The sequence below is a fragment of the Macrotis lagotis genome, chromosome X (assembly GCF_037893015.1).
Source record: "Macrotis lagotis isolate mMagLag1 chromosome X, bilby.v1.9.chrom.fasta, whole genome shotgun sequence".
Taxonomy (NCBI): domain Eukaryota; kingdom Metazoa; phylum Chordata; class Mammalia; order Peramelemorphia; family Peramelidae; genus Macrotis; species Macrotis lagotis.
The window spans coordinates 624,084,914-624,107,200 of NC_133666.1; the positions used below are offsets into that span (position 1 = coordinate 624,084,914).

At 38.9% G+C, this 22,287-nt stretch overlaps 2 protein-coding genes across 2 annotated transcripts; one reads left to right on the forward strand and one right to left on the reverse strand.

Annotated features, from left to right (window-relative positions):
• Window positions 1-7,958: 7,958 nt before the first annotated feature.
• Window positions 7,959-19,698, reverse strand: LOC141500237 (uncharacterized). The gene is given in 6 exon segments (XM_074203258.1): window positions 7,959-8,984; window positions 8,986-9,578; window positions 9,581-10,047; window positions 13,518-13,619; window positions 19,185-19,311; window positions 19,618-19,698. Coding segments are annotated over 6 exon segments (2,217 nt in total). The 5' UTR covers window positions 19,651-19,698; the 3' UTR covers window positions 7,959-8,089.
• On the forward strand, window positions 15,165-15,964 carry LOC141500236 (ribonuclease H1-like). The gene has a single exon (XM_074203257.1). The coding sequence runs from the start codon at window positions 15,165-15,167 to the stop codon at window positions 15,894-15,896; it is 732 nt and encodes a 243-aa protein (XP_074059358.1). The 3' UTR covers window positions 15,897-15,964.
• Window positions 19,699-22,287: the final 2,589 nt, after the last annotated feature.

Sequence of the window (22,287 nt, forward strand, 5' to 3'; positions counted from 1 at the left end):
CTGCTCTATTAACTGAGAAGGTTCATATGAGTATAATCAGTGTCATTTTTCTATGCAGGAATACATGTAGTTCATCATCAAGTCCCTCATATTTTCCCCTTCTCCTCCAATCTCTATGCTTCACCTGACTCCTGTATCTGAAGATCAAACCTTGCGTTCAACTCTGGCCATTCCAACAGGAACATTTGAAATTCCCCTGGTTCATTGAAAGTCCATCTTTTTCCCTGGAAGAGGACATTCAGCCTTGCTTGGTAGTTCATTGTTGGCTGCATTCTAAGCTCTTTGGCCTTCTGGTATATTGTATTCCAAGCCCTATGAGCTTCCAATGTAGTTGCTGCTAAGTCCTGTGTGATCCTGACTGCAGCTCCATGATGTTTGAACTGTGTCCTTCTGGCTGCTTATAATATTTTCTCTTTGACTTGGGAGTTCTGGAACTTGGCTATAATATTCCTAGGAGTTGGTTTTTTGGGATCTCTTTCTCGGGGCGGGGGGCGGGGAATTGGTGGATTCTCTCCATTTTTATTTTGCCCTCTGCTTCTAGGATATCAGGGCAATTTTCCTGTAGTAATTCTTTGAAAATGATGTCAAGGCTCTTTTCCTGATCATGACTTTCAGGTATTCCAATAATTTTTAGATTATCTTTTCTAAATCTTTTTTCCATATCAGTTGTTTTTTCAATGAGATATTTCACATTTTCTTCTAATTTTTCATTTTTTTGGTTTTGAAGTATTGATTCCTGATTTCTGGTAAATTCATCAATCTCCCTGAATTCTGTTCTTTGTCTGAAGGATTTGTTTTCCTCAGAGAGCTTTCTTATCTCTTTTTCCATCTGGCCAATTCTGCTTTTTAAAGCATTCTTCTCCTCAATAACTTTTTGAACTGTTTTATCTATTTGACCTAAGCTGCTTTTTAGCATGCTATTTTCTTCAGCATTTTTTTGAATTTCCTTGACTAAACTGCTGACTTCTTTTTCATGTTTTTCCTGCATCTCTCTCATTTCTTTTCCCAGTTTTTCTTCTATCTCCCTCATTTGATTTTCAAAGTCTTTTTGAGCTCTGTCATAGCCTGAGCCCAATTTCTGTTTTTTCTTGGAGTCTTGAGATGCAGGAGCTTGTGCTTCCTCATCTTCAGACTGAGTATTTTGATCCTTCTTGGGCTCATATGCAAATTATTCCTCAATGGTGTTCCTCTTTTTTCTCTGATTGTTCATTTTCCAAGCCTAAGCCTGTTTTGGGGGTGCTTCCTGATCTTTTGGGACACTCCCACAAGAGGCTCCATCCTCTCTCCTGGTTTGTGAATGACCATATGCCCCCCCCCCTGCTATGGGGCTGAGGTGGAGGGGGCCCCTGCTGTTCTATGGGGGGGCCTAGACTGCGATCAGGATCTAAATGTGTTCAGAGCCCCATAGTCCTGTTCCAGGGGCAGAGGACAGAGCTCTGCAGTCTCTCTTTCTTCACTCCCCCCCCTTGGCTCAATGGGCTCATGCCCTGGGGGCTCTGGCAGAGGTTCCCCTGCCCCATTTCCCCAATTTGTTCCTGATGCTCCCCAGGGTGTAGCTCAGGAAACTCCCCCACTGCTGTGAGCCCTGGCTCCCAGTGCCCTGGGGCTGCCTCCGAGAGGTTGAAGTTCTTTTGCTCTGGGAGGCCGCCCCTCCATCCCTGGGGAGCAGAGCCTTTCTGCTCTTTTCCAGGTTACCTTGAGTAGAACTGCCTCATTGGGTCCCTCTGTGGGTTCTGTCTCTCAAAAATTTAGTTAGAGTCCTTAGCTTATGACTTTTATGAGAGAGCGCCTAAGACACGATTTGTTCTTGTCGCCATCTTGGCTCTGCCAGTTTGTGTCTTAATAAAAGTAATTAACATTAACTGTTTGCATTTGGAGTCTAATTTTCATTTTATACCCATTAAATATTAATCAAATTTATTGTGATTAGAAGTGAACCTCTCTTTCCTTTGAAATTGTGTGATTCACAGTTATCAGATTTACTGAATCTGAGTTGAGGACTCCAGAAGTTATCTAGCCCAATCAGTACTTGAACAGAAATACCTTCCATAATATCCCTGAGGAGTGATCATCCAGTTTATGTTTGGAGAAATTCAGTGGTAGGAACTCCCTTTCTGCTGAGAATCCCATATGTTGTGTCCATCATTTCCTAATCATCTGTGAGTCTAGTAGAGCTGAGTCTCACAGGCTGAGATGTCAGAGATATAACCCTAGTTTCTCTTAAGAAGAAAGACCTTTTTCATCATATATTCACCAGCAGAAGACTGACCCTCCAGCTGATAATTGAAAGGTGACAAACAGGATTGAGAGAAAGGAAAAAATTCAGTTCCCTGGGCTGCCTTCACTGGGACAGATAAATGACAATACTCATAATGTAGTCTTCTAAGTATCTGTACAATACAACCTTGTTCTTTCTAGATGCCAGGGGCTTACCTTGATCTGAGTTGCCCTCCAAAGGTAGCCTAATCTTAGGAGTTCCACAATAGTGGCAAATCTAACTTGTCAAGAAAGTTTATTAGTCTCCTTTGTTCACCACCACCTGGTGCCCAAACACCATCCAGTTCATCTACAAAGGACTTTATAATGCTCCCTTGTGAAATACTTAATCTAACTGGAATGTTAACACCATTTTGATTTGAAGATTTCTAATTAATAAGTTTATACTATTGAGTCCACCTGCAATTTCCATACACTGCTCAATGCTTTGATCTAATGGCAAGAAGAATAATTTTCATCCCTTTCCCTTTTACAGCCCTTTAGCTATTGGAGGGAAAGAAAAAATAATTTATCTCTACTAATTCTCTTTTTGAAGAGAATATACTTTTTTTTTTTTTTTTAGGATTTTGCAAGGCAATGGGATTAAGTGGCTTGCCCAAGGCCACACAGCTAGGTAATTATTAAGTGTCTGAGGTCAGTTTTGAACTCGGGTACTCCTGACTCCAGGGCCGGTGCTCTATCCACTGCGCCACCTAGCTGCCCCAAGAATATACTTTTAAGTGATTCTCATATTTCCCTCTCTCTGACAGATGAATTCTTCTGAATGTGTCTTTACTAAAATGTAGTGTCATAAATGTGTTAAGATATACAAAGTACAATGATGACTATCTTTTCCTATTAAGTGATCTATAATAAAAATAGGTGGTGGTGTAGAATTATTTATAGAATAGCACAGTAACCTATGTAAACAAAGAATTTTGTCCTACACACACACAAAACACACATTCATATTCTACTTATTTCTGTGCCTGTAAGAGAAGTTAGTTGGAGGTCATTTTTCATATAAAGACCTCCTGGTAATCAGATCAATTTAGCAATTAGAAAACCTTTTTTTAAGAAAGCTAAAGTTTTGAAAATGTGAGTAGCTTTTGTTAATACTGGAAATATGGAAATGTGGTCTGAGGATATACATATATATTCTTTTAACATGAATTAGAATAAGAATATAGAGGAAAGGAATAGACAGTTGAGATTAAATTACTAGGGGTACAAGACAATACTTCTCAAACTAACATTTGTGGAGGACAAGTTACCTCCTGGACACAGAGCAAGCATTTCTACATATCCAGGATTGATTGATTATACTAACAGAGGGGAAAAAAAAACTATAATACATGTACATACAGCCACATGACAATGGAAATGCTCATCTGCAAAGAAATTCAGGTCTGCCAGTTTCCCATTCCAGGAAAACTCATTCCAATTTGGTACTGATGTCATTAGACCACCCCATATCTTTTCTGCAGCTCCCAAACTTAAATGTCTCAGCATCTAGAAGATAGCCCAAGGCCACAGGATGTGAGTAGAGAAGACATGCCTCCCTAAATGCCATCAAGATATGACCTAACCCCAAGCCCTCTTCACTCCTACTTTGATAAGGTCTACCCTTTTGCTTTGTGAAGATCTTTTAGCATAACTGAAAAACCCTAAGGACAGGAGGAAGAAGGGACTTTTTTCTAAAAATAATTTAATGAATTGCCTTTGATGGATGTGATTCAAAACATATCAGGGAATTTCTTTGCTGGACAAGTACCAAAAATCCCACCTACTGAAGAACCCACCTTTTGATTCTGCCAGTGTACTTATGCTTCTTCTAAAAACCTTTTTCAGTTCAGTTTTCACACACTCCCTTTCATATATGATTGTTTGTGGACCTAGTGAACTAATAAATACTTGCTGTTATCCTAACTCTATTTGTCTCTTACTAAACCAAACTCTAGGAAAGTTTTTCATGTATTATATATGTATTAACAGAGAACATAATGAATAGAATAGAATAGAATAGAACAGAATGGAATAGAATAGAATAGAATAGAATAGAATAGAATAGAATAGAATAGAATAGAATAGAATAGAATAGAACAGAATGGAATAGAATAGAATAGAATAGAATAGAATAGAATAGAATAGAATAGAATAGAATAGAATAGAATAGAATAGAATGGAAGGGACAGAATAGAATAGAATATCTATTGAAGATAAGTTTGAGGCCTGAATCGCCTGAGGGGAAAATCAGATTTCATTCATGTAAGGAGGTGAAGGAGTTGGGAAAGAAGCTAAAAATCTAGGAGCACCTTACAAAATAACCTAAGCCCAGATCAGTAGAACTGGAAGGTATCCTGAAATCTCAGAATTTCAGTCAGAAGGGATCTCAATACTCCAGCTGAGTGCTTACAGGGGAGTCTGTGTCTACAAGAGGGAGGAGCAAAAAGAAACCTAGGAGCTCCAAAGGAGGTTTACTCCACAGCTGGCAGGAGATAGGCAAGGGATCTGAGTCTGAGTGAGGATGGTTTCCCAGATGGCATTCCAACCTTCTTGGATATATTAGGGAGAGATCTCTTGGATGCTGGTTAGAGATGCTCTTCTATCCTGGGATCCCAAGATGCTGATGGAGAAGCCAGGCATCCTCTGTTGCTTTGCCCCTAGACTAAATCTGGGAATCTGAGCACAGACACTGTGGAGGAGGTTGAGAAGAGGAGGAACAGGAGGGAACGTGCTCTGGCCAGCAAGGACCCTAGAGGTGGTACAGTCTGTAGGTCAAGCTCAATGAGGATGTATGGACTTGGAGGAACACCTGTCTCCAAAATTACTATTAGTTAGAGACCTCTAATTTGGTGAGTAAAGGATGGGTCAGATATCTGAGCAGCTCCAGGAGGAGTGGCTCTGGAGAGTTCTCTACCAGAGGAAACAGAGGCAGTCCTAGAAGGGTCAGAGTGAGGGTTATGCTGTTTGTTTGCTGGGAGCCTGCAGTACTTGCCTGTTGGGGGGCTGAGATTTGTCCTTTGGAAGGGGATTGTGGTTTTTATCAGCTGGAGGGGTGTAGTATTTGTCCTCTGGGATTCTATATGTTAACTTTGAACTTAGATTCCATAGGGAGGTAGAGGTCACCAGTATCCCCCCAAGGTCATACCTTCAATTTGAGCTGTGTGTAATGGAGAGGGAGGTCTAGGTGTTGAGTTGTCTGTCAGGATTATAGGAGAGTTCATCTACATCTTAGAATTCTCAGAAACACAATTATCCCCTACACCGATCGGGAGAGAGGGGCATGAAGGTGCAGGGAAGCTTTGCTGCAGAGTGGATATTGCCTTTGCAAAAACATGGCAATAGGAGAGGGAGCTGCAGGGTGACATGGCTAGAGCTGACCATGTAAAGGATGAGGGCAGCTGGGTGGCACAGTGGATAGAACACTGACCTTGGAGTCAGGAGGACAGGAGTTCAAATTCAGCCTCAGATACTTGACCCTTACCAGCTTTGTTACCTTGGACAAGTTACCTAACCCTAATTGCCTCACATCTAGGACTATCTCCAGTCTTCCTGATTCATATCTGGCCACTGGATGAAGAGGGCTCTAGAGGAGAAAGTGAGACTGGTGACACCTCCTCATTGAAATCTAATTCATGTGCTTGTCATGGCATCACCTCCCTGATATTGTGGTCTTCTTCAAAAATTAAGGACAAACATTATTATTAGAAAGAATTTCTACTACTATCTGCCAGGTCAGTTAGATTTTTTTAAGACCATCAATGAGAGGAAGCCTATTATTTCCAGAGGCAGTTCATTTCTTTCACCCCCCCCCCAAGGCAAATGGAGTTAAGTGGCTTGCCCAAGGCCACACAGCTAGGTAATTATTAAGTGTCTGAGGTCACATTTGAAATCAGGTACTCCTGACTCCAGGCCAGGTACTCCATCCACTGCCTTGCTGCCCTGAGGCAGTTCATTTCAAAGTAATTGTTGATCATTCAGTAAATAAGCATTTAATTTATGCCTGTTATGAATCAGACACTTAACTAATTGCTGAGATTACAAAAAGAAGCAAAAAACAACCCTTGCCCTCAAGGAGCTCACAATCTAATGGAGAAAACAATTAGAAAATGAATATGTACAAACAAGCTATAGGTAAACTGAAGTAAGTATCAGAAGAAAGGAACTAGAATTATGAAGTGTTAGGAAAAGCTTCCTATTGAGGATAGGATTTTAGTTTGGATTTGAAGGAAATCAGGGTAGCCTGGAGGCAAAGATGAGGAAGGAGAGCATTCCAGGTATGGGGTTGGTTGATTGTTGTCCTTCACTCTCAAAGAGGACCTTTGGTAAATCAAGGGGATGTCTACCCAAAGCATGTAAAGACTTTGCCTGGCAAAATGAGTAGATGAGAACAAGTTGTTCTAACTGCATGAAGGTGGTTGAAACAGGTGCTGTGGAGTCTTAAGCTTGGTTAGACAACAAAGATATCAGTTATCCACCACATCCCAAGCCATCACCAGTTGTTTAGGTAAGTCACTTAACCTCACAACCTTGCAAAAAAAACAAAAACAAAAACAAAAACAAAACAAAAAAGGACAAACAACTCTATCCTTCACTCACATATTCTCCATGCTCATTCTGAGAAGGTTCTAGATTTGAGGATTATGGAAATGCTGAGAAAACAAGAGCCAGGAAGTAATAGCAAAAATAACTTTATTAAACTGAAAGTCAATATAAATGGAAGGAGCTTAGGCTTCTATCAACCAGGAAAAGTTTACTGTAAGAGGGGTCTTTAGTATGATCTAGATAGAGACTTCATTGGTCTAGTTTAAGATAAAACCATTTCTTGTGCATACTCTTTGATCCAGCAGTACCTCTACTGGGTCTATACCCTAAAAAGATCATGAATAAGGGTAAGAGCATCACTTGTACAAAAATATTCATAGCAGCTCTGTTTGTGCTAGTAAAGAATTGCAAATAAAGTGACTATCCAACATTTGGGAAGGGTGAACAAATTCTGATATATATATACATTATGGAACACTATTGTTCTGTTAGAAACCAAGAAGAATGGGATTTCAGAGAAGCCTGGAAGGACTTGCATGATCTGATGCTGAGTGAGATGAACAGAACCAGAACACTGTTTACCATAACAGCAACATGTGGGTGATGATCAACCTTAATGGCCTTACTCATTCTATCAGAGCAATAATCAGGGACAATTTTAGGGTATCTGTGATGGAGAATGCTATCTGTATCCAGAGAAAGAAGTGGAGTTTAAATAAAGACTAAAGACTATTACCTTCAATTTTAAAAAAGTTGTCTTATGTACTACATAATTTTGCTATCTCTAATATTTTACTTTTTTCCTCAAGGATTTTTTTTTCTCACAACACATTCAATTTTGATCAATGAATAGCATGAAAACAATGTAAAGATTATTAGATTGCCTTCTTTTCAAATTCAAAATCTTGCAAAATTATAGGTGGAAACTACTATTATATATAATTGGAAAACAAATATTTATATAAAAATAAACAAACAAATAGAAAAATAAAGATAAAACCAAAAAACGTTTGCTTTAAAATAGTATCTTTAGTATCTGCTTAAGTTCAACAATTTTAATATTACTTTTAAGCGTTTAATACTTTTTAGATAAAAGAGAAAATCAATGATTAAATCTATAAAGGCTAGAAGAAAGCCACCTGGAATATCAAGAAGGGCAAACAAACACTTTGGAATTCAAATCACAGATAGGACCCCAGTACGGTCACAGAATGGTAATATACAAATTTTAAATTTTAAGTATGAATAAACTTCTTTCAGAGTTCAATTTTCTGAACAAAAATCATTAAGTGACAGTATGACTCCGCTGATGCTGAATAAGGTTAGAGTGTTGACTAAAGGCTTTCCCACAGTCATTACACCCATAGGGTCTCTCTCCAGTGTGAATTCTCTGGTGCTGAATAAGAGTTGAGCGTGCACGGAAGGTTTTCCCATGATCATTACACTCATAAGGTTTCTCTCCTGTGTGAATTCTCTGATGTTTAATAAGATTAGAGCTCAGGATAAAGGATTTACTACATACATTGCATTCAAATGGTTTTTCTCCTGTATGGATTTTTCGGTGCTGAATAAAAGAGGAAGGGTCACTGAAGGCTTTGCCACAATCATTACATTTATAGGGTTTCTCTCCAGTATGAATTCTCTGGTGTTTAATAAGATTGGAGCTCTGAATGAAGGCTTTCCCACATTCATTGCACTCATAATGTTTCTCTCCAGTATGTATTTTATGATGTCGAATAAGACTAGATTGTTGACTGAAGGCTTTGCCACATTCATTACATTCATAGGGCTTCTCTCCGGTGTGAATTCTTTGATGATCAATAAGGTTAGAACTTTGACTGAAAGTTTTCCCACATTCATTGCACTCAAAGGGTTTCTCCCCAGTATGGATTTTACAATGCTGAATAAATGATGATCGTGAGCTGAAGGTTTTCCCACATTCCCTACACTCACAGGGTTTCTTATGTTCATTTTGTTCATAATATTTCTCTTCAATATGTGTTCTCTTATGTCTGTTGAAGGATGAGCGAGCACTAAACATTTTCCCACATTCACTACATTCATAGGGTTTCTCACCAATGTGAATTTTACAATGCTGAATGAGGGATGAACGGGTACCAAAGGTTTTCCCACATTTATTGCACTCATAGGGTTTCTCACCAGTGTGAATTTTGCAATGAACGGGTACCAAAGGCTTTTCCACATTCATTACACTCATAAGATTTTTCTCCAGTGTGAATTTTTTGGTGTTGAATAAATGATGATCATGCACTGAAAGCTTTCCTACATTCATTACACTCATAGGGTTTTTCTCCAGTATGAATTTTGCAATATTGAATAAAAGATGAGCACACACTGAAGGCTTTCCCACATTGATTGCATTCATAAGGTCTCTCTCCAGTGTGACTTTTCTGATGTTGGATCAGATTAGAACTCTGGATAAAAGCTTTTCCACAGTCATTACATATATAGGGTTTCTCTCCAGTATGAATTTTATGATGTTGAATAAGCACTGAGTGGTAACTGAAAGCTTTCCCACATTCATTACAAGTATAAGGTTTTTCTCCAGTGTGAATTATTTGATGATGAATAAGGTTAGAGCTCTGCCTATAACTTTTCCTGCATTCATTACATTCATAGGGTTTTTCTCCAGTGTGAATTCTCTGGTGATCAATAAAGTGAGAGCTCTGACTGAAGCTTTTCCCACATTCATTACACTTATAGGGTTTCTCCCCAGTATGAATTTTATAATGTTGAGTAAAAGATGAATTGCACTGATGGATTTCTCACATTCATTGCATTCATAAGGTTTCTCTCCAGAGAAAATTTTCTGATTTTCAATAAGGACTAAATTCTGCTTAAACTTTACTTTCTCATATACATTAGATTTGCAGGACTTCTCTTCTATAGGAATTCTCTTCTTATGTGCGACAGGATTTGAGTTCAGACTGAAACTTCTGAGTTTATTACATTCCTTGCCACTCTGCCCCATAAAGATTTTCTTATGAATTGTTTTCAATGGGTTAAAATCTCTTTCATGGTAAAGAGGTTTCTTCAATTTCCCCTCTGAAAGTCTTCCCCAATGTGACTTTAGTTTTCCCTTAACTTCCCAAGGTTTTCTCAGCTTTGGCTTCTACAGACTATTCCCTGTGAGTTGTTTGGACACCATATGCTGGAATTCCATTCCCTCTGGAATTTCCTGTTCTGGTAACAACTTCTTGATCTTAGTCCTGGTCTCATAATCTGAAATATTGGGAAAAAAGCAAAAGTAAATGTCACCTTTCATTAGGGAAATGGAAAATAGCTGGGGCAGAAACAAAACAATTCAAAATAATTATTCCCTAGAAAACTTAAGACATTTTTAGATTTAAATATTAGCATCATAATTGGAAGAAAGGAGAGAAGAGGGAAGAAAAAAATGGAAGAGGGTGTGGTAGGTACTGATGAAGAGCCAAAATGAGAGAAAGAGGAGTTCCCATAAAGAAGAGAGAGCAAGGGAAAGTAATTGAAGGATAATAAGTCAATTGAGAAGGAAGGGACAAAAAGGAATATTAAGACTTCAATAGAGAAAAAAAGAGATTGACTAGAGATAGGGAAAATGAGCTCTTGAGTAGCATAAATAGGTTAAAAAATAGAGGAAATAATACAGGAATAGGAATAGAAATATATATATGAAAATATAGGAAAAAATATAAAGGAAAATCATTCTTACTGTGTAAATCCTTTCTAGATATCCTAAACAGGTTATTAAATATTATGCATTTGTTATCTACTGGATACTCAATAAAAATACTTTAAAAATGAAATTCTAAGGACAAATAGGTGACATAGTAGATAGAGTACTGGCCTTGGAGTCAAGAGGACTTGAGTATAAATCCAGACTCAGACACTTAATAATTACCTAGCTGTGTGACCTTGGGCAAGTCACTTAATTCCATTGCCTTAAATAAATAAAACTTTTTTTAAAAAATGAAACTATTAGGGATAGATGAATCTTGAATAGTATTAGCTTTATATTGATATAATCTCCTCCCCTTTCTGAAAATATGGAGTAAATTAAGTATACTATAGGGGAAAATAAGGAATGAATATAAAAATTCATCTATACAGTTAGAAACTTAAAATTATATAGTGAATTGGACACATATTAGCTATTCAGAATTCAAGATTTGGAAGACCAGAAAAATGTTGGGAAGAAAACTTTTCCCCACTTTTCTTGAAATTGCCATGGAAGTGAGGCACATGAAGGAGAAAGCTTTTAAAGTAAAAGTCTTATATAATCCCCAAAGTTTTTATCTCCAGCATTTTTTCCCCTGAGTTTTCATATACCTTATTGACAGTATTCAATAACAAAGTAAAAATGTTAATAAGTGTGAGTAGAAATTTAATACTAAATAAAGAGAGGAAAAAAATAGCAGTTAAAGACCATATAACCAGAACTATTGTCTCCTCTTCTGTCATGATATTTCATGTTGTTATTAGATATGATACAGACATAAGAATAAATAAGAATGAACAGTAAATATTAATCCAAATTATACACATAGAAGCATGTAATAGGTTAGCTACAGTTTGGCAAAGTATATCATCAGACTGGAATATGCAGGTATGGTTTCTGGATAACAAAAGCATTTGCTTGAAGAGGCTAACCAGAAGCAGTTAAGTTGCTGGACTGAATGTCAGACTTTGAGTCAATATATTGGCTTGAACATCTGCTAGCTACATGCCTCTGGACAAATCACTTCATCTATCAAAGACTTGGTTTTATTATCTGTGAAATGGGGTTAATACTATCTGATCTGATGTTCATTAATTTAGAATTTAAATATTTCTGAACTATATTTTTGAAACAAAAGTTGTTCCATCAACCTCTAATTGAGTTCTGTAAATCTGGATTTTTCTCCTCTGCCCCTCCACAAGGTCTGTGTCTCCAATTATAAATCTGAAGGGAGGTTCTTTCTGTGTGAAACATCTTAATGCCCTTCTAATTGCATCTGCAAAAGCTGTGTAAACAATCAATAAAGGATCCATCCTGACAAGGCAGGAACTGTTCTGGTTATCTAAATGAGAACCTGAATAAATTCTTGTACTTAGGACATTTTAGGAAGGAAGAAAATTCAATGTTTTATATGCCTATATCATATCTAATAACAACATGAAATATCATGACAGAAGAGGTGACAGTAGTCCTGGGCTAATTTGGTCTTTGTCAGTTTTGACATGGAACAGGCCTTATGGGATGGGTTAGAGAATCATAAAGTAATCAATGACACCTTCATGTACAGGTGTGTAACCTGATTGGTTGGCCACCAAAATTTTACAATGCTATGTCAAAATTCTATAAATATTGATTATTCAGTTAGTTCTGTTGTTGGCATTTGCAAGGATGCCATCCACCCATGGATTTTGTTAAGATCCTAGAGCATTAAACTTCATTTATAAACTAACTTTGTCATTTCATTTTTAGCCTAAGGAAATTATGGTTAACAATATTTACACTACTAAATCTAACAAGGTTGTCAGGAAGACAGCACTTTATAAACCATATATAAATTCAAGCTTTGTTACTGTCATCACTATTATTTTTTTTTTGAACAATAAAGTCTTGAAACCACAAGCAAGGTAAAAATTAAACCAGTTCTGAAGACCAGAAAAAAAAAGCTAAAGCAAGAAGAATTTGGGGTTTGACAACTAGGACACCATCTACAGATCAGGAAACTCTGAGGAACTTAAGTTTCCAGGGTTTCATTGCCCGTTATGTATCTTCTCAATCAGGGAAATTAATAACTAGTATTATAGGGGAAGGGATCCACAAAATTTTTTGATGTTAAAAAAGTAGCCTAATGTATTAAGAACACTTGGGCTAGGTAAAAGTTATCATAAAAAATTAAATTCACATTCTGTAAGTAAAAAATTAAAGAAAAAAAATTAAAGACATAGACAAAAATGTTTGTATTACCAGAAATAACACAGGAGTGCTACAAAAAGCATTGTGACCTAGAGAAAGAAGAATCAAATAAAATCTGATTAGGGGATGATTTTTACAGAAAAAGAAGTAAAGATGATTTTTCCTATTGCATACAAGCCTTCAATGGAAAAAAGTAAATCAGATACAAATTCTTTGATCATATAACACTCCACTCAGTGGTTCCCTATTATTTCCAGGAAGAAATACAAAATGTTCCATTTGGCATTCAAAGTCCTTCTTAACCTCACTCACTTTCCAGTCTTTGTTCCATGCCATGACATATATTCTTTGATCCAGTGACACCAGGCTTCTACTTGTTCCATAAAAAAGTCACTCCAGCTCTGGACATTTTCTCTGGCTGCAACCCATGCCTAGAATACTTTCCCTCCTCCACTCCAATGATTGACCTCTTGGCTTCTTTTAAGTTCCATCAGAATCCCAGCTCCTATAGGATGCCTTCCCCAACCCTGCTTAATTTCAGTGCTGTCCTATTGTTCGTTATTTCTTACTTCACATCTATAGTTTGCTTAGGCTCTATTTGTTTGCATGTTGTGTCCCCCACTCTCCCCATTAGATTGTAAGCTGCTTGAGGGCAGAGATTGTCTTTTGCCTCTTTTTATGTCCCCATCTCTTATCACAGTGTCTGGCACATTGTAGGTACTTAATAAATATTTATTGAATTGCTCAGAGGGGAATTCTAAACAATCCTATGTTTAAAGACAGTGAATCAAGGATTTTTACTTACCTTTTAAGATCTTCCTAGCTTCAGTTCCCTGCATGTCCAGGAACCATGGTTCTCCTCTTTGTTCTAGATGTAAGATCACATCAGGTTTGGCAACTGGAAATCCTATTTAAAGAAACCGAAAATTAGATTAGTTTTTGTGTACAAGAATTGTCCCCAGCACTGTACAAGCCACTGAATCTACCAGGGATGGACAGACAGATGGACAAGATCCATGGAAGTCATAATAGGAAGACCCATGCATTCTCTGATAGAATTTTATATTCTTTAGAAAAAAGATGGGGGGGGTGGCTAGGTGGCGCAGTGAATAAAGCACTGGCCCTGGAGTCAGGAGTACCTGGGTTCAAATCCAGTCTCAGAAACTTAATAATTACCTAGCTGTGTAGCCTTGGGCAAGCCACTTAATCCCATTTGCCTTGCAAAAACCTAAAAAAAAAAAAAAAAAAGATGGGGGGGCAGAGCCAAGATGGCTACAAGAGAGGAATGTCTCTTAGGTGCTCTCTCTTAAAACTTATAAATTAAGGACTGTAACTAAATTTTCAAGAGACAGAACCCACAGAGGGATCCAATGAGGCAGTTCTCCAACCCAAGGTAACCTGGAAAAGAGCAGAAAGGCTCTGCTCCCCAGAGTTGGAGGGGCGGCCTGCCAGAGCAAAGGAACTTCAGCCTCCTGGAGGCAGCCCCAGGGTGCTGGGAGCCGTGGCTCACAGCAGCGGGGGAGTTTCCTGACTTACACCCCAGGGAGCACCAGGCACAACTTGGGGGATCAGAGAGGGGACCTCTGCCAGAGGGAGCATGTGAAGTCCAGTCCTCAAGGCACACAGCAAGCAGCCCAGATCCAGGAACCAGAAGCAGAAGCCAGTAAGCAGGAGACACCAGGGCATGAGTGCTGAGCCTAGGGAGGGGAGGGGAGAGAGACTGCTGAGCTCTGTCCTCTGTCGGTGGAACAGGACTCTGGGGTTCTGACCACATTCAGATCCTGATCTCAGTCTAGGCCCCCCATAGAACAGCAGCACCCCCCCCACTTCAGCCCCATGGCAGAGGGGTGTGCTTATGGTCATTCACAGACCAGGAGGAAAGACAGAACCTCCCACACAGAGATCCTTGTGGAGGTGTCCCACTAATACTCAAAAGCTCTCAGGAAGCACCCCAAAAACCAGGCTCAGGATGGAAAAATAAGTAAGCAGAGATAAAAGAGGAACACCATTGAGAAATACTTTGCCTATGATCCCAAGAAGGATCAAAACACTCAATCTGAAGATGAGGAAGTACAAGCTCCTGCATCTAAAGAGTCCAAGAAAAATAGAAATTGGGCTCAGGCTATGACAGAGCTCTAAAAAGACTTTGAAAATCAAGTGAGGGAGATAGAAGAAAAATTGGGAAAAGAAATGAGATGCAGGAAAAACATGAAAATGAAGTCAGCAGCTTAGTCAAGGAGATCCAAAAAAATGCTGAAGAAAATAACATGCTAAAAACCAGCTTAGGTCAAATGGATAAAACAGTTCAAAAAGTTATTGAGGCCCGCCCGTGTCCTCGGCTACCAGCGCCCACTATGCCCCGGAGCCGGCCATGCTGAGGCTCTGGGTGGCGCTCCCCTGAGTCGCAACGGGTGTCCTCGGCTGCGGCGGTGCCCGCCGCCTGAGCACCGCCATGTTCTATGCCATCAAGAGGGGTCGCAAGACCGGAGTGTTCCCCACCTGGAGTGAATGCCAAGCACAAGTGAACCGATTTCCTGTTGCTCGGTTCAAGAAGTTTGCTACTGAGGATGAGGCTTGGGCCTTTGTCCAAGATACTTCAAGCCCTGAACCTACAACAGAGCAGACAAAGAAATGCAACACAGAGGACCCCAAAGTGAAACCAAACAAGAGACCCTGTGAATCATCAGATGAAGATGAGCCTTGCAAAAAAATTGCAAAACAAGATTCTGAACCTTTACTTAGCAAAGATAAATTTTCTTATATGGGAGATGCAACCGTGGTTTACATAGATGGCTGTTGCTCCAGTAATGGGAAGAGGAAAGCAAGAGCAGGCATTGGTGTTTATTGGGGACCAGGCCATCCCTTAAATATAGGTGAAAGACTTCCTGGGAGACAGACAAATCAAAGAGCAGAAATACATGCTGCCTGTAAAGCAATTGAACAAGCCAAGAATCAAAACATCAGTAAGCTGGTTCTCTACACAGATAGTATGTTTACTATAAATGGTATAACGAATTGGGTTAAAGACTGGAAAAAAAATGGCTGGAAAACAAGCACAGGAAAAGATGTGATTAACAAAGAAGACTTCATTAAGCTTGATAAACTTATTCAAGGCATAGACATTGAATGGATGCATGTTCCTGGTATTCAGGGTTTCCAGGAAATGAAGAAGCTGATAGATTAGCAAGAGAAGGAGCTAAAAAATTTCAAGATTCAACTTAGTATAATTTTTAAAATCTAATTAAAGAGCAAACCAAGTGCTAAAAAAAAAGTTATTGAGGAGAAGAATGCTTTAAAAAGCAAAACTGGCCATATGGAAAAGTAGATAAGAAAAACTCTCTGAGGAAAACAAATCCTTCAGACAAAGAATGTAACTGAGTGAGGTTGCTGATTTTTTTTTAGTTTGTTTTTTTTTTTGCTAGGCAATGGGGTTAAGTGGCTTGCCCAAGGCCACACAGCTAAGTAATTATTAAGTGTCTGAGGCCAGATTTGAACTCAGGTACTCCTGACTCCAGGGCCGGTGCTCTGTCCACTGCGCCACCTAGCTGCCCCGAGGTTGCTGATTTTACGAGGAATCGGGACACAATACTTCAAAACCAAAAGAATGAAAAATTAGAAGAAAATGTGAAACATCTCATTGAAAAAAACAACTGATATGGAAAACAGATTTAGGAAAGATAATTTAAAAATTATTGGAATACCTGAAAGTCATGATCAGGAAAAGAGACATCATTTTCAAAGAATTCCTACAGAAAAATTGCCCTGATATCCTAGAAGCAGAGGACAAAAATAGAAATGGAGAGAATCCACTGATCTCCCCGAGAAAGAGATCCCAAAAAACCAACCCCCAGGAATATTATAGCCAAGTTCCAGAACTCCTAAGTCAAAGAGAAAATATTACAAGCAGCCAGAAGGACACAATTCAAATACCATGGAGCTGCAGTCAGGACTTAGCAGCAACTACATTAAAAGCCCGTAGGGCTTGGAATATAATATTCCGGAAGGCAAAAGACCCCAGAATGCAACTGGGAATCAACTACCCAGCAAAACTGAATGTCCTTTTCCAGGGAAAAAGATGGACTTTCAATGAACCAGGGGAATTTCAAATGTTCCTGTTGGAATGGCCAGAGCTGAAGAGAAGGTTTGATCTTCAAATACAGGACTCGGGTGAAGCATAGAGATTGGAGGAGAAGGGGAAAATATGAGGGACTTAATGATGATGAACTGCATGTATTCCTGTATAGAATAATGAAACTGATAATACTCATCTGAACCTTCTCAATTAACAGAGCAGGTAGAAGGAAGCACAGGAGAAAGCTGAATTTGAAGATAAAATGTGGTGTAAAAATGGAGTCAGTAGATAAAAGGGAAATGTAATGGGAGAAAGAAAAAGGAGAGGAGGAATAGGCTAAGATATTTCATATAATAAGATTTTTCTTTATTACAATGAGCTATTGCAATGATATGGAAGGGGGGAAGGCAAGGGGGAATGAGGGAATCTGCTCTCATCAGAGGTGGCTAGGAGAGGAAATAGCATATATACCCAATGGGGTATAGACATCTGGAGTAAGAAGGGGGGGGATCAGGGGGAAGGGGGGGATGTGAGTGATGGAGGAGAGGATGGACCATGGGGGGAGAGTGGTCAGATATAACACATTTTCTTTTTTACTTCTTGCAAGGGGCTGGGGTTGAATGGCCTGTCTGGGACCATAGGGCCAGGTGGATGCTGGGCCTAAGGGGTGGTATGTGGGCTTGGGGCCTCTTGGCCCCAGGGCTGGAGATCTGTCTGCTGTGCCACTCAGCTACCCTACAGCAGAGACAGAGTGAAAGGAGAGAGAAAATATAGTATGTGATAGTGGAGAAGTACGAATGGAGGGAGTTGCGATCAGCAATGGCAACGGTGGAAAAATATGGAAGTAACTTTTGTGATGGACTTATCAGAAAGAATGTGATCCACCTGCAACAGAGCTGGTGGTGTTGGAACACAGACTGAAGCACATTTATTATTATCATTATTTTTTCTTGGGGGGGTGTTGCAGGGCAAATGGGGCTGGGTGGCCTTCCTGGGGCCGCATAGCAGGGTGATCATTGGGTGTCTGAGGCCGGGTTCGGACCCGGGTGTTCCTGGCTCAAGGGCTGGTGCTCTGTTGCCACCCAGTCACCCCTACTGTTATTATTATTATTATTACTATTTTATTTTATTTCGGGTCTTTTTTTTTCTTTTGGTTTTTTCAGGGCAGTGGGGTTCGGATGGCTTGCATGGGATCACACAGCTGGGTGATTGTTGGATGTATGGGACCGGATTTGGGCTCATGTGTTCCTGGCTCCAGGGCTGGTGCTCTGTCCATTGCACCACCTGGCCAAACCTACATTACTATTATTTTTTTAATTTTAATTTTTTTCTCCCCTTTACTTTATCACTTATGCGAGTCTATTTTTTGGGGGGGGAGGGGGTATTTTGTGTACTCTTAAACAAGAATATTTTATTAATGTATAAAAACATTATTTGTACAAAATAAGAATAAATAAATAAATTATTTTTAAAAAAGGAAAGAAAAAAGATAGGGATTCAAAAGGGTTGGTGATATGGCATTAGAAATATAATCTCCTTGATAGAATGGTAATCTACTACTAAGAAAAAAAAAATCTAGAGCTGGGTTACCAAAGCTGGACCACTGCTACATTCACTGCTCATAGAAAACTAAAAAATGTAGATTCAATTCCCTAGGAATAAAAAGACAGAAATATCCTATCATCAAGCCCAGGCAAGATTAGGAATAATAATAATAATAATAATAATAATAATAATAATAATAATAATAATAATAATAATAATAATAACTGGCATTCACACAGGTCTTAAGCTTGCATTTGCAAAGTACTTTTATGATTTCATTATAATTCAACTCAAAAAGTATTTAATAATCATTTATTAGGTATAGTTATTGTACTAGGAGTTGGTGACATAAACCCAAAAGAAAAGAAACAATTCCTAACAAAAGCTTACATTCTACCTTTTGTTTCCTTAATACCTCCCAAATACCAGAGAATCTAGAAGGAGCCCAGCTTCAATATTATCCACTAAGGAAACTTCACCTTGGAGAGCAATCAATTTATTTAAGTTTGCTCATTGAGTGTTATGTTTATTTATGTGGTTAACAGCCTTTCACTAGACTGTGAGTCTAAATTATATATGTCCTCCCGCGTCAAGAAGAGTTCTGCATTTAACAGGTACATCAAGACTTACTGAAGCAGAATTCATTATATTGAATTTGATTCTTTCCCAATGATCTCAGAAATCTTATGAAGTAGCTGTCATTCTTGTCAGGATTTTTTTTCAAATGAGAAAACTAAGCCTTGGCTCTAAAATAGTTCATTGTAACTTTTCAGACTCCCCCCCCCCCCCCCCCCCAGGTATTCACAAAGAATAAAGCCAAGATTCTCAGATCTGAGTCCCAGGGAGAGGTCTTACCCAGTGAGACTACATTGCCATAATTCTCCAGCATCATGTCCCTGTAAAGGCCTCTCTGTGCAGGGCCCAAATGGCCCCACTCCTCTTGGGTGAGGTACACAGCCACATCCTCGAAAGTCACCAATGCCTGAAAACAAGAGTCCTATTGCAATCACAGACATAGTTCTTGGGGTGGGGCTGGAGGAAGAAAAGAAGTCTACAAGTCATATAATCATTGTGAAGATTGAGATGGGGTTATGCAAAAGAGCTAGTCTTCTTCTCCATAATGGGAATACATGCATATGGAAGCCTTTGCCCTCAGTGAAGGAGATTGGGATTCAGACCTTTTTTGAAGAAAAGGGATTTCCTAAGCACAGAGACCTAAGAAAAGAGAAAGGATAAAGGTTATGAAAAACTATAGCAATGGGGATCTCAGAAATTCCAGACAGCTCACCTGAAGCCTAGGTAACAATAACTTGGTGGTCATCCCTTGGATCCCTCTCTGGCTATCCTTTACAGGTAGAAAACTAGAAGGTAGATCTGGGAAAAGAAAAGGAAATGGGAGGGAAATGAGTGTTGGCCTCTGGCTTCCTTGCTAGCTTGGCATTCTTTAGCTCTTCCCCACTCCCATCCTGACCCTGGTCAAGGCACTTCAGATATTGAGTGTATCCATGAGGAACTTGCTATGTTTAGCCAATTGCTTAAGGCACTATGAAGTTATACCTGAGATTCACTACCTTCAGGATCCCCTGCTCTACTGACCCCCCACATAACAGTCCTATTCTAGCATAACAAACATATATTAAGGAGCTTCTACATGTAGGATGCTGTTTTACGTTTTGTTGAAACAAAGGAAGACAATAACCAAAATTTAGGTAGTGCTCGAGCTCCCATCTTTGCGTTTTTGCATTGGCTGTTCCCCATTACCTAACAAGCTCCCCCTTCTCATTTCTGCCTCGACATCCTGGTTTCTTTCATAACTTTATTCAAGTACCACTTTCTGCAGGAAACTATCCTGGTCCTTAGTTGCCTGAACCTCCCCCCTCTAAAGTAATCCTCTTTCTACTCTATGTGCATCTTATAAATAACTATTTATTTATCAGCAGGCTCCCCCATTTTATTTATATTTAGCCAGATGCTAAGACAGGGTACATTCTTCCCCATCTTTTTATCCTTACCTTGCAGCTGTTTATGTTGTATATAAGGGCTTAATCAATGCTTATTGATTAATCACTTTGAAGTTTGCAAAGTGGAATATTTTCTTTAAGTTGCACAATAACCCTTTACAGTGGGTACCACAGCTAATATCAACCCCATTTTACAGATGAGGAAACTGAACTCAGAGAGGAGAAGTGATCTGTTCCTAGTCCCACAAGTAATTAAGAACAGAAGCAATATTTGAACTCAGTTCTTCCTGACTACAAATCTATAATCCATTCTACAATCACATTGTCTCTAGTCTAAACAAAAATCAAAGCAGTTCTAGACAAGGGTATGGTGATTAAATGCCTAACAAACAGTTTGGGGGTGGGGGGGAAGGACATAGGTTTAAGTTTAATCTGAATTATTAACATTTTCTTCATCACTTTCTTGAGTCTGGACAATTCACAAAACAATAAATCAAGCCCTAATTTCTAGCATTTGCTTTATTTTCAAGGCGTAAATGCTCACAATGAAAAGTAGCTAACTTCATCACACCATTGCTTCTAGGAAATATGATTTGTGTTGAGTGTGTATAAACAAATATATGTATGTATGTATGTATGTGTGTATGTAAATACACAGGTTGAATAGAAAGAATTAACAGCTGAGGGAGAACCAAGAAAGGCTTTACAGAGGAGATAAAGTATGAACTTACCCTCAAAAATGGCAAAGATTCTTAAAGGCTGAGATGAGGAAGAATTCTTGCCCAGACTGGGAAATGACTTGCTTGAATTCAGGGAACTATTGTTCAATTTGCATGTAAATCATGTAAAACATGATAGGAAAAAAGATTACTAAACTGTCTACTCAGGATAGTTTTGATACTAATTACTAAAAAATAAATAAATAAATAAATCCAACAATGGGCATGTAACTGTAAAAAGAAAAAAATCCCCACAACAGCATCCATGTAAAATAAATGCTACCCACTTTTACAAACTTTAATAGCATAATTATTTCTATTGTATAAAAGTGATTGAATTTCTTTTTCTTCAAGAAAGATGCTGCAGAATATCCTATGTATATTCTTTGGAGATTTAAAGAACCTGAAACAATCTTCCAAGTGGAATAACTCAAAACATAATATTTTGGTTTCAATAAACTACATAAACAATCCATGTTCTAATGTTAAATATTACAGAAATACAGTAGTTTTGTGCTTTGGAGTCACAGTAGAGAAAGAAGGCTCAGATAGCCTGAACACCTAGAACAAGAACAATGTCTTCAATTAAATTAACAGCTTCCAAAGGAGATTTTCACACAGAAGGTCTGGAGTAGCACTTGGCACACCTAAAGGGTTAACTGGGATGATACCTGTGATGGATGAGACTCCAGGGAATAAGGTTTAGCTGGAGGACTCAGTAGAGATAAAGTGTCAGTACATTCTAAATTATTACTTGAAGATGTGGCATTTTTACTATCAAGCTAGGAACTCAGGGCAGCTAGGTGATGCAGTGGATAGAGCACTGGCCCTGGAGTCAGGAGGATCTGAGTTCAAATTTGACCTCAGACACTTAATACTTAGCTGTGTGACCTTGGGCAAGTCACTTAACCCCATTGCCTTGCAAATCCCCCCCCTCCCAAAAGACAGAAACTGAATTTGGAGCATTCTTCATAATACCAGAGTTGTAATCATAGCTGACTCAGTGACATCATCAGGAGATAAGAAGTGGGCTTCATTGTGGGATAGGGAGTGAGTGACAGCTTCAGGAAGAATCCCATAGAGTTCATCATCTCACTGTGTCTCAACAGTGGTTAGCATGCAAGCAGATGGAGATCTGGAGAAATGGCCAAGAGAGCCTCTATATCCCATTCTTGGAACTGGTGTTCAAGTGGCACCATCTTGGGGAATCCCAAAGAGTTTACTTTCTACTGAAAGAAACAACTTACACATGCACATCCCATATACAAACTACTCAGT

Excerpts from the sequence above, each read along its gene's own strand:
- LOC141500236 (XM_074203257.1), top strand. The coding sequence starts at position 15,165 with ATGTTCTATGCCATCAAGAGGGGTCGCAAGACCGGAGTGTTCCCCACC.